This window comes from Nesoenas mayeri, assembly GCF_963082525.1.
Source record: "Nesoenas mayeri genome assembly, chromosome: Z".
Taxonomy (NCBI): Eukaryota; Metazoa; Chordata; class Aves; order Columbiformes; family Columbidae; genus Nesoenas; species Nesoenas mayeri.
Genome location: NC_137542.1, coordinates 18,460,267 through 18,472,914, shown reverse-complemented (window position 1 = coordinate 18,472,914; position 12,648 = coordinate 18,460,267). Strand labels below are relative to the sequence as shown.

Here is a 12,648-nt window from a genome sequence, read left to right as displayed (position 1 = left end):
CAATATGATCACTGTCTTTTTATTTGATTATTACAATAAATGGTTAAACTGAAAGCTGTAAGTTTAAGATTGGAATGTTTCATTTTCTGATTAACTTATCTTTGTCACTTCATCCTGATCTTGAAAATGCCATTTGAAGAATTTTTTAAGGTCAGTTACCTGTGAATTTCCCCAGTGTTCTTTGTGTGTTTTCAAGTGAGCCTTTCTTTGCAAATAATTAAAAAAAACCCTTCACAGTTGTTCTGTTTTGAATTCAAGTATTTGTCTGTGACCTTTGCTAAACCTTGTAAAATCACAAGGAGATAAGCATGAAAGAAATCATGTGCTGTTCAAGTACTTAACGTTCAGGGAAATGCAGTGAAGTAGAAAGGGGATTAATAGGAGGAGGAGAGTGAGGCCAAGCCATACTGTGTTGGTAGAAGAAGGATTAGTAAGCAGACTGAACCAGGAGAGAAATTAGCAGTGCTTATTTTGGGTTAAACACTGCTGTAGGACATGCAAAGATAGAACAGGATCTCAGAAGAGGAGAGGTACCAGAAAGAGAGAACAGGTACAATGCATGGAGAGTTGTAGCTTCACTTTCTGTTGGAGCTGCCATTAGAGAACAGCAAGGAGACACAGAGGGGAACTGCTGAGTGAAGGACAAGATACACTAGTTAAATGCGAAAAAAAATATGTGAATGGGGGTGGGGGACGTGTGCGTGAAAAAGGAGTTCAAAAAACTGGTGCCTTAGGTTTTCGCATTTTGTGGTAGTGCAGTAAATCTCGCTGGCATATTGACTCCAGGAACGAACATTTCCGAAGCAATTAGAGGCCAATGAGTAGGTATAGCTCTAGGTAGTTACCATCTTTTGTGCAGATAATGAGAGAAGGGAAGAACATTGGTGTCTGTAGTCGGGGCCATTCACTTTTTCATTTAGAGTATGGCAATGCAGGGTTCAGAGGCACTTTCTGGGGTGGGAGGGGTAGCCTGAATGTTTATGTCACTTGTTTTCATTCTCTCTCTTTCTCCCAATCTCTCTCTCTCTGCAGAGGCAGCTAGGTGTCCCACCACAGGAGAGAAGTCAGTGTGCGTGGACTGCCAGCTCTTGGAAGGAGCTGGCTCTGCTGGATCCACCGTCATGCAGCTCCCCAAGCTACTGCTCCTTTCCCTGTCACTGCTTTTCAGCATGCTTGGCCAAGCTGGAGCTCAGTTCCCTCGCCAGTGTGCTACTGTCGAGGCCCTGAGGAGCGGCATGTGTTGTCCAGACTATTTCCCTGTGTTTGGGCCAGGTACTGACCGGTGTGGTGTGTCTACGGGGAGGGGTCGGTGTGTACAGGTGACTGTTGATTTGCGACCCCATGGCCCACAGTACATGCATGATGGGCGGGATGACCGTGAGCAGTGGCCCATACGCTTCTTCAACCAAACTTGTCAGTGCAACGGTAACTTCTCTGGTTACAACTGTGGGTCATGCCGCCCTGGCTGGACTGGACCTACCTGTAGCCAGCAAATCAATATAGGTAAGAGAATCAGAAATAAGACATGAAAATTTCCTGTTGGCAATGTTTGCTTCTAAATGTAATTAGTGTATTTATTTTCTTTAAAATATAAAATGTCCCTTATATTTATTTAGCAAATGTATGTTGCCATAACAGTTATCAAGGCAGCTGCTAGGTGAGTTGTTCAGCTTTTGTACCAGGCACCTACATCTGCTACCCAATAAATGATGAAACAAAACCTGCAGCCTGTGCAGAATTAGGGACAAATCCATTAAGGAATAGATATCGAAGTTGAAATTATTGGAATTATTTAAGAGTAAAACAATATATACAGATATGTATGTGTGTTTGTGAGTATGTCTGGGAGCAGTAGATATCTAGATATGATGTTTAATACCTTGTCAATAACTTAAATGTGACACCAGCTCATTTGATTCAAAATCCCTTAATAAATTTCCAAACTATGTACCTGGACTTGTAAATTTTTACTAACCTAGTTGCTATCAATGTTTTTAAAAGCCTTAACTCATGACTATGAGCTGTTCAGATGAATCAGCACAAAGACTGGTGGGACTTTCTGAGAGTTCTCCAGTTTCAGTTTAGTCCAGCATATCAGTAAACCGATGACAAAATTTTTTTAAGTGGTAATGAAGTCCTCATGGGACTAGAAAAATGTAAAATATTGTAGGTAAATTGAACAAGATAAGGAGGCTTAGGGACAGATCCTTGTTCTCAAGTCAAAACCATGTGAATGAGCAAGACTTCAGTCTTTATTAGAGAAAATTTAAAGGTGGCCTTGAAATCCTGTAAAATCGGTAAACCCCCAAATGAATGACGGGTTCTGTTGACATGAGAAACAACAGGTTTCTAGCAGAACTGTACAGTGTTTCCTGCAGAAACAAATCAGTACTGCTGTTATTTTCACCAGATAGGAAATGCTTCATGAATATGAGTACGTGTTCCTGCAAGGGTTAACAAGGCACTGCTTATCAGTTCAAAATCTTAACAATAAGATTGCTGAAAATGATTTATTGAGTGCTCTAGGAAAGATGGTTTTATTCATCACTTGAGCTCCAAGAAGCAACCCAGAAAGCGAAAAGTATGACTCATTAATTGGAGCGGCTAAACCAGCTTGCACCCTTTGTTGCTCTAGCTTGTTCTCACTAATAATGATAACTCTGAAAAATAACCAAGAAATACATATTAACACATACAAACTTAGGAAAGTAAAACTGGAAATAGGCGAAAAGCAGCTTTAGTTGATTTTCTGGGGTGTACAAGAGCTCTTTTTACTTTTCTCACTTATTAAATCCTCTACTACTCAGTAAAATGCGAAGCAAATCATATTTATCATGCATGAGAACAGGAATTTAAATGGCTGAAATTAGCTTCTTATTATGATTTAAGTTTCCATATGGAGGTCATCTCTTTTGACCATCCACAGAGCTGGCCCCAGCTGCTCAGACTTTAAAAATAATTATTGAATTACTCTTGGCATCCATATAAAATAGCTGTAAAATGCAGTTTGATGCCTTTTTATCTTCTAAATTCATGCCTAACTTTACTAATAGTCCTGATTTTTTATCGTGGCTCAGACAAATGTTTTAAAATCTGAAAAGGTTAAGATGTCTATGTAAATAAAAATTAGATGAATATATTTACTGTGCTACTTAAAATTAACAACAAAAACCTTCAGTGACCAGGGCTAGCGTATCAGTTCATTTCAACAAAACAGAAAAGCATGTTTCAGGATACAGAGTCCTTGGATTAAATTCATGCTTTATAAAAGTTTTCCTATAAAATTCAGTGAGGCAAAAATATCCCCAACTGGATATATAGTGAAATAAAATTCACTTTTACTCCTCATATTAATTCATGCTTAAGACCTATTGTTTCTCATGTCAACACACTCATTTGGACAATTATGGGTTTTACAGTATTTTTTATAATCAAAATAAGTGTATGCTGAAGAATATCTGTGAGGACTTCTACCTGTTTTATAGTCTAAATTTAGCCTGAAATCTTCTCCGTCCAGGTGAAAGATTCTGTTCCTCTTGCTGGTATACTGATTTTTCGACAAGTTAATTTTCTGCCTTGTTTCACTGTCTACATATGGATAATATTTTTTAATGTTTTTGAGATATTCTGCTAAAAAGAACTAATATATGGCTGTTGTTAATAATAGCAAGTGATGATATTAAAGAGCAATGCTGTACAGTGTGATATTCACAATTCACAAGTGAATCTGCCATTTTTCCTACAACGCTTCAGGCATAAACAATCTACTGCTTCCCAAAATTGTCAAGCAGTAGAGCTTCTGGTTATTGTAGATCACTATGTAGTATTCTTTTGTTGTAAAGCATTACCACAGGAAACCTTAAGTATATTGGAAGAAGTTCTGAAAGACTCCTGTGACGAAGAACAGTCTGTCATTTCTCTGACAGAATGGAAGGATAATCTGTGACAACATTTCTAAAAGCACTAAAATCACAAGGTTTCAGACTTTGTTTTTATTAGGCTTAAACTTTCTGATTGTAGAGAACACTTTTTATTTATGCACAATCTGCTATGAATTGCTCCAATAAAAACTGGATGAATGTTTGAAGCAAATTTTAAAAAAAAAAAAAAAAAGGAAGAAAAGGAAAAAATACAGGAGTATTAGGAGCAAAATTAATTAGTCTAATTAGTCTTGAGTCTTGTGAGGCCAGACTTGAGTGTCTATTACTTTAGTAACTTGTTTCCTCTGTATCCGCACAGTCAGGAGGAATCTTTTGGATCTGAGTGCAGAAGAAAGGAGGCGTTTTGTGAATGCCTTACAACAAGCCAAGGTGACAATCCATCCTGACATTGTTATTGCCACAAGAAGACGTGAGGAAATATTTGGACCAGATGGCAACACACCACAATTCGAGAATATCTCAATTTATAATTACTTTGTGTGGTCTCATTATTATTCTGTTAGGAAGACTTTTCTGGGTACAGGGCAGCAGAGTTTTGGAGGAATTGACTTCTCTCATGAGGGACCAGCTTTTGTGACATGGCATAGGTACCATCTACTGCAGCTTGAAAGAGACATGCAGGTAAAGTTCACATTAATGTTAAGCCATGTGTTCATGCTATGTTTTTTACAGTTAAAGAACTTAACCCCATAAGCTAATAGGCAAAAATGGTAGCAGCTCTTTCTACATGTTGACATAATTCTGCTTCAATTTCAGCAATTCATTAGGTATGCTAAAGTTAATAGAGCGTATTTAGGTTTTAGACTGTCATTGTTATCGACATCCTAAATACAGTATTTCAATCAGAATAAGGGAAAATTTAAAAGTTACATGAAATTCTCCTGGAAAAATACATAGGAATTCCAGATAACCTATAGAATGTCCTTTATTGGACCAACAAAAATTATTGCCAGTGTTATTTTTAATATCAATGCCCTGATTCTTTACTAAGTTATACTAATCTAAGCAGCAGAAATTCTAAGAAAAAAATGTTTTACAGAGATGGCTTGGGGATTTGTAATCACATTTTATTTGTATAGTAATGGCTAGAGAAATGAGTGTTTTGTTACACTGTGTTCCATAAATCAGTGATTCTTTTGTTTCCCTTTCCTTGTGTGGGTTTCTCATAAAAGGGATAGAAGATTTTATGAGCCATCATCCTTCTTAAAGAAGAGAGAATTAAGTTTTCAAGATGATGTTTAAATAGTCTTTGAAATTGCTCCAAGTGTTTCCGCTAGCTTTAATGGCTCTATATCAGGCCGCAGTATAAACTCCCTTCAAAACCTCACATTTGACATCAGTGGCATTTCATTAGGTGTAAGCTCTGAGGAGTTCTAGCTCTCAGTGATTTAATATATACTCCTATTTATGTTAGTAAACTTGGTCATTAGTTACGCTAATTTGTCTGCCAAACATATCCTGCTATAGAAATAATGGAAGCCAGGACACACTCCAGAGCTATTGAATTCAAACCACACTATAACCAAACAACAGTAATTTGAAGGGCTGGTATCTCTTTTCCTTCTCCCATCTGCACAGTTGTTCCACAGTTGGCTTAGTTTTTGTACTACAAACACTGCTGTTGCTGACAGACCATTAAAAATACTTAGAAAAATCAGGTATCAGTAATAAGTGATGTTTCTTACTACCTGCAACATGGTTCCATGGAAGAGGTACTGTTTTATTAAAGAGGGAGATCCATGACTTGGTTCAACAGTCCAACTATCTGTGCTGTTGAACAGCCGAAGGCATCAGCGTGAAAAACCACTGAAAGCTTTTATGTAGATTTCATAGATTTTTCACAGATTTTCTCTCTTTTATGAGGGAGGACTCTGACTCACACTAAGATGTGTTTAACTGCTTTTTTTTAAATCCTTCTAGCTGTGAATATTACAGCCATCTGCACACACATGTATTAACACCATGTTTATGTGGTTTAGAACATGTTGCAGGACCCCTCCTTTGGACTGCCCTACTGGAATTTTGCAACAGGACAAAACACCTGTGATATCTGCACAGATGACTTGATGGGAGCTAGAAGCAATTTTGATGTCTCCCTTATCAGCCAGAACTCAATATTCTCTCAGTGGCGAGTGATATGCGAAAATATAGAAGACTATGAAACTTTGGGAACCATCTGTAACAGTAAGTATGGCTGATGGAAGATATTTGATGAAAAAAAAAATCCTTTTAATAATAAATAAATAGAATAATTTATATTGCAATGGCTTTTCCCAGCCAAAAAGTCTTAAAGTTGTTTTTGAATAGTCTTGATCCAAGTTTCATCAGTCTTCTGAGATAGTACATACTTATCACCTGTCTTGCAGTGAGGCACCAGGCAGTTCAAAATTTGATCAAGAGCTTGTAGCAGAGGAAAAGCTAGATGCTTTGAGTTCTCTTCTTATGCAGTATCTATTCATCTCCTGTGCCATAAATAATTAAATGTGGAAGTGTCACCTCCTAACTGAAACTTAAGTTTTCTTTTGACTGCTTCACTTATCACCTTCATGGCATTCTGCTCCTGAAAGAAGAACATGTAGCAAATCCTGGTGTCAGCTATGTGGAACATGGTGAAAAATATTGAATCCTAACACATTTACCTCAGCTATAAGAGCCACAACATTCCATTAATCACCGACATAATCAGCTATAGTCCTTTCCCCAGCTGCTCTATCATGATATCCTCAAAATTTTTCTCCTTGGTCTCATCAAGAAATTTCTTTGGAAAACTACAGAACGTTTTTCCAATGCATTTACAGAATCACATATTTCAGTAAGAGGTTCCAGATGTTTTTAAAATCCCGTTGCAAAGGATACAGCACACAGGACCCCATGAAGATCCAGATTCTTTTGCCTGACACGAGGAACTGACTCATTCATTCAGTCGATGTGTCATTTGTGATGAATATTTTTTTTCTTCATGGTTCAGTCATTAAAAGGATGCGTATTCTGTGGCCTACTGTTTCACATTAGAATTGTTTTCTTTCTTCTCTTCACCCCAGGCACTGAGGGTGGTCCCATCCGAAGAAATCCTGCTGGTAATGTTGCACGGCCTATGGTACAGCGTCTCCCAGAACCTGAGGATGTTGCTCAGTGTTTGGAAGTTGGTGTATTTGACACTCCTCCTTTCTATTCCAATTCAACTGACAGTTTCCGTAACACAGTAGAAGGTAAACATGGCAAATAAAAGGACGTGGGACAACTACAAATAAGTCAAGGGAGAAGCTTGCCATTTTTCATGTTGCAAGTATAAGTTTGGAGTATAGGTATGGAGTTGTTCTCAGCATTGAGTATTGGCTTAGTATTAAGTGGAAGTAAATTCTGAGGAAATTACTTTGTAGCTTATATCAGCTTAAATGCACAAAAGCCTCAAAAGTCTTTCACTGACATACTGAGTACTACCTGACATCAGGTCGTTGCAACCTAGTAGTAGGTTGCCATTTCTAAAAATAGATAGTCCTTGACTGCAAAATTATGCAGCTACATCCTTAAATGAGGAAAAATAGTGGGCATAGCACTGACTCTTTTATCTGAATTAAACAAAAGAAAGCAAAAGAGATTGTAAGCCTTGGTAATACTTAATGAGATGGTATTGAAGTAATAATTGAGGTCTGGGTACAAGTTTTACTGCTAGATTTGTCAGTCCTTCTCTGTGGGCCATATAACTCTGTTCTTCTCTAAGCTCTACACATTAAAAATGAAATTTTCAGTCACTGGCATCTGAACACACACCCCTCAACACAGTTACAAGTCTAAAGACTTGATCTATACTGTTCAACCAGTGTCCTGCCAACTGCTTCAGCACTTTTGTAATCCAGAGTTTTTAACAGGAAAGACAAGGATTGATGAGAAAAGATTACCAAGTGGCAGTTCAGATCCCTGTCAGACCTCCCATATATCCTCTAACTCTTTTGTAGAGGCGTAAGTCCTACAGTAGGACATTTTCTTTCTGTTTTATTACAAAATCAAGAATCTGCACCAGGTCAACTATATATGAGAGTTTTGGATGCATATCATGTTTGACAAATGGGCTATCAATATCCAAATAAGTATTTAAACGTGGCTTTAGCCAACCAGCTGTACAAATTTTGGCCAGAGCTTGAAATGGGAAAAGTTTTCATGATGCTTCAAATCCTGATTTCTTACATGAGGGTTCCCAGGTGCTGGGTACTAACAGAGTTACATAGAGTATCTTCATTGAAAAAAACAGCATGTGAAGCTTTCTGAGATGCTTTCACCATAAGCCTGGAAATGATGTGTAGAAACATAACAGCTGGCTCATTAGCATAGATGCCAACATATACACACCTAACTCAGTATTTAGAAAACACATTCAGTTATGTTAAAAAATATGTAGGTCCCAAATATACCTTTCTTTTCATGCCATGATGTGGTTTATTTTGGCCATTTTTGCATTAGATCACCACAGCCTTGCACTCTACATTCTCGGTATTCTTTCATAAAGGCTATTTTAATCTGAAAATTATGCTTGCTAGGGACATTTCTCAAACGCCATTTGGTAGAAATTTAGCTACTCATTTATGATAAGCAGGGCAACACAGCAACTTGACAGTTTTTCAGAGAAAAGAAATATCCATCTGGAACTGCAGCTTCCAAACAAAATCTTCACTGGGATTTTTTGTGTTCTTTGCGTACTCAGGGTACAGTGATCCTTCAGGGAAATACGACCCAGCAGTTCGAAGTCTTCACAACCTGGCTCATCTATTTTTAAATGGAACAGGAGGGCAAACTCATTTATCACCAAATGATCCCATTTTTGTCCTCCTGCACACATTTACAGATGCTGTTTTTGATGAGTGGCTGAGAAGGTATTCTGCAGGTAAGATGTTGTCATGAACAGAGGTAGGATGGGTGGTCATCAGTCTTTGTAGTCATGGGAGCTCAGCTGCTCTTTGTGGGACAGCAAGATGCCCCTAAGCTTTGGAGAGAGGACTGGAATTTTAACAGTTAGTATAGTTAACAGAGTAATAAGAAGCAAGCTCCCTTCATCACCCCACTGACATATATTCTCAAGTCACTGTCTGTGAAGGGACTTGGCCAGAGATATCAAGCACAATTCAAGAAAATAAAGTGTGCAAATACATTGTCTCCATAGAGCAAAGACAGTGCAGCCATGGAAGGTGCAAATACTCCAAGGACATTCTGACATTGTGTGGAGCAAGTATCTGTGTGGCTTCTTGTCAAACAAGATCTGATGCTATGTACATCTTCACAATTCATTTTGTCCACCTTGGATATTTACTACCAGCATTCCATTACTTTTACCATATCCTTTCAAAGGATGGTCACTGTGCTCTTGCTTTTTTAAATTCTGAAAAGAGAGAAAAGGAATAAGAGAGGAAGTGAAGGAGAGGGAAGAAGAAAGGCTCTGCAAGGAAAGAATAAAAGAGGATATAAGGAGGAAGGATGTTGTCACAGTGAACTGGGGAGATAATTCCATGTAACCTTAAAGTCAGTGCATTAGTTTGCACAAAGCAGTGACTGTTTTCCTCTTAGGACAATCCAGCCCCCTCTTCCTTCTTCTACAGAAGACAGCTGCTGTTGCAGAACTGAGACTTCTTTGTACAGCTTCCACAGCCTGCCTCATGTATTTTTCCAAAGTCAAGTATTACAGAGCCATTTTATCCCCTTGTGGTACTCACATAACTTATCACGAGTTTTTACCTCATGTCACCAAGATATTTTGTTTGGGTTTTTTTGTTGATTTTGGGTTTTGTTTGGTTTAGGGGCGGCGGGGTGCGGGATGGTGGGGTGTTTGTTTGTTTGTTTGTTCTTCAGCTGATTTCTCCTGATTTACCATCGCATTGCAAAAAAATTCCACTGAAGTTCGTGTCAGCTGCCCTCCTGATCTGCATGAGAGAGATCCTCACCACTGTTACTACCAGACAAAGCCAGATTGTAGCAAAAACGTTTTCCAAGTCCTTCATGTATCCATATTTCTCTTTTGTCATGCAAGAAGAAAGGAAAAGGCCAACACAGGATGGAAGTTATACCATTTACTGCTGGTTTCCATTAAAAAATAGAGATGTCATTAATGGTCTTGCTTTTGGACAGAGCAGAGCCCTCCATCCTGGATCTTTCACTGGAAAAGCAGTCCTTTTAGATTAATTTAAGTTAGGAACAAAAAAAAAAAAAAAAAAGAGGTACTGAATGCCCTGAGTCACTGCTGGGGGGGGGGGGGGAAAGTCATCCAAATCATTGTTATTGTATTTACAGAAGTGTGATTTCACTTTTGAATTCAGATATCTCAACATATCCACTGGAGAATGCCCCTATTGGACACAACCGACAGTACAATATGGTGCCATTCTGGCCTCCAGTTACCAATAATGAAATGTTTGTTACTGCACCAGAAAACCTGGGATACAGCTATGATGTTGAGTGGCCAGGTAAACTGTCCAGCCTAGATGTTTCCTCTTTTTTTCTCATCATGTCTTTCTCCCTTTAAGTTTATAAAGCATGCAATAATATTAGTTCGAATTTTACAAACAATATTTGTTGCATTTTTAAAAGTCTATTTCTCTTTTCCTGACTGGCTTTCCAAATGAGTTGTTTTTGGGATTTGGTACAGCTAAATAGCTACTGATTATAGAGGGTTCTTCCCACTAACCACTCTAGTTTTTGGAGAAGTTGTCATTTGGACCTAAACTTTGCAGAAGGTCCTTATTGCTATACCGTATGTCCTCACTAAATCACTACAGACAATGCAAATCCCTCACAGGCCAGATAGCAAAAGAGTCCAGATCTGTTTTTAGAGTGTAGTAAGACTGAAATTTGCTCACATTTTGGAGCAAATATTATCAACTGAACTTTAAATTAGTTCTGCTTCACAGTTCCTTGAATAATGACAGATACTGAAGCTTTGGCCTGTCCATCTGATGTTTATCCATATACTTAACATTTATTTTTAATAACTTTCTCTTTTGCTTTCCTTCCCATAGCTCGGGCTCTCCGTGTCACAGAGATGATAACTATTGCAATAGTAACTGCACTGGTTCTTGTTGCAATTATCTTTGCTGCTGCTGCATGTATCGTACGTGTCAAGAAAAATAAGGATGACTTGCATCAGCCTCTTCTTACTGACCAGTATCAGCACTACTCTGATGATTATGATGGCATACCAGCACCAAGCCAGTCTGTTGTTTGAAGAGAGAACACTTTTTTGCATCTGACTGAAACTGTTGATTTTGCTGTATTTTGTAGATGGTGGTCATCCATCTCTTTCAAAATAACAAGCATAAACTGTCAGCTGTCTTGATACGTTTGCCTCAGGCTTCACCTCCTCTTTCATCACACCTAGGCATCAATAAATCACCTTTGCAATACTAATTCTGTGTTGATTTTAATTGAATTCCACTAACTATTCGGGGTTCACCTGTAAGCCTTTTTAATGCACATTTCTGTAAAATCTGGTAAAATTCAGTTAACTTGCTGATAGCCAATATCACCTGACTTTACCTAGCCTTTACACCTAGAACTATTTTTACAAAGTACTTTTGTGAAAAGGTGAAATTTAGAATGGACAGAAGCAGAATGCAAAATACAAGTAGACATATTGGCTAGATGAGTGGAAATGTGTTTCAAAATAGCTAGGCAGGGAGCTACAAGGGAATTCTGAGGGGAACAAGTGTATTTGAAATCCAGCTTTATTCATAGAAGATAGTTTTGATCTTATTGCTGCTTTTAGGAGGATCTGTGAAAACAGATTTCCCACCAAGAAGCCCATTCAACATTCAGACATTTCAGCTGTATATTCATACACAGCTGGATGAAGGGCACATCAATTTGAAAGGACAGCTGGCAGCAGCCTTCATTTTGTTTTTATTTTGATTTTCCACTCTCTCACTCCTTTTTTTTCTCCTATTAGCCCTGTGGCAGGGCATTCTCCGTGACAATGAGAGACCTTGCTTCAATTCTCTCCTGCAGGAATTTTAAACCTACATCTCTTGTACTTGGAGAGAAGGCCCTAGGCATCAGGCACTAGAATAGACTTGGAAAATCAGGCACATGCAGTTGCTGTTGAATGCATTCATCATAAGCCAGTTGATGGGCAACAAACACCTGCTTTTAGAGCCTGAGGTAGGGCTTGAGGAATCTGGCTTCAAGCCTCACCTTCTCTCTCTCATCATAACTGTGTAGCAATAAATCACCCAACTGTCTTCCAATGGAGGCATATTGAATCTAAATTAGCAGTCATTAGCTGACATACAGATATGTTCCTGGGTTCAGACTATTGAATTCCATATAATGTAATAAACCCTCTAATTGTCAGACTATAAAGTCAAGGTCTTTCTTGACTCTCTTTCTGACTCCAGCTCCAACACAAATGGCAAGTAATTTGGATTGAGGTCCTTCAGTCTGAGGCACCTTTCCTAGACATTAAGTTATTAGGCAACAGTAATGATCATTTATCTCCTCCTTCCAGCCATGCCTTCTGTGTGCTGTGTTAACCTCAGTGGTTTCAGTGAGTAATAGGTATGCTCAAATCACAGTTACTCAGTTGCAAGGAGATACATAATTTATACATTGAGAATAATGTAAAGAGAAAGACAAGTACTCTTGGATAGGCAAGTGGAAGATAAGTTATCATCTTAACTCATCTGACCAAGCATGTGGCACAGACAACAGCAAAAATTTACACACATAA

The 12,648-nt window shown here is 38.3% G+C and overlaps 1 protein-coding gene across 1 annotated transcript; it reads left to right on the top strand.

Moving 5' to 3' along the window:
• Window positions 1-1,121: 1,121 nt before the first annotated feature.
• Window positions 1,122-11,148, top strand: TYRP1 (tyrosinase related protein 1; the record flags this gene model as incomplete). Its single annotated transcript, XM_080362404.1, has 7 exons — window positions 1,122-1,503; window positions 4,240-4,562; window positions 5,921-6,125; window positions 6,983-7,150; window positions 8,641-8,820; window positions 10,244-10,390; window positions 10,943-11,148. The coding sequence occupies 7 exons, from the start codon at window positions 1,122-1,124 to the stop codon at window positions 11,146-11,148; spliced, it is 1,611 nt and encodes a 536-aa protein (XP_080218530.1).
• Between the last annotated feature and the right edge of the window lie 1,500 nt (window positions 11,149-12,648).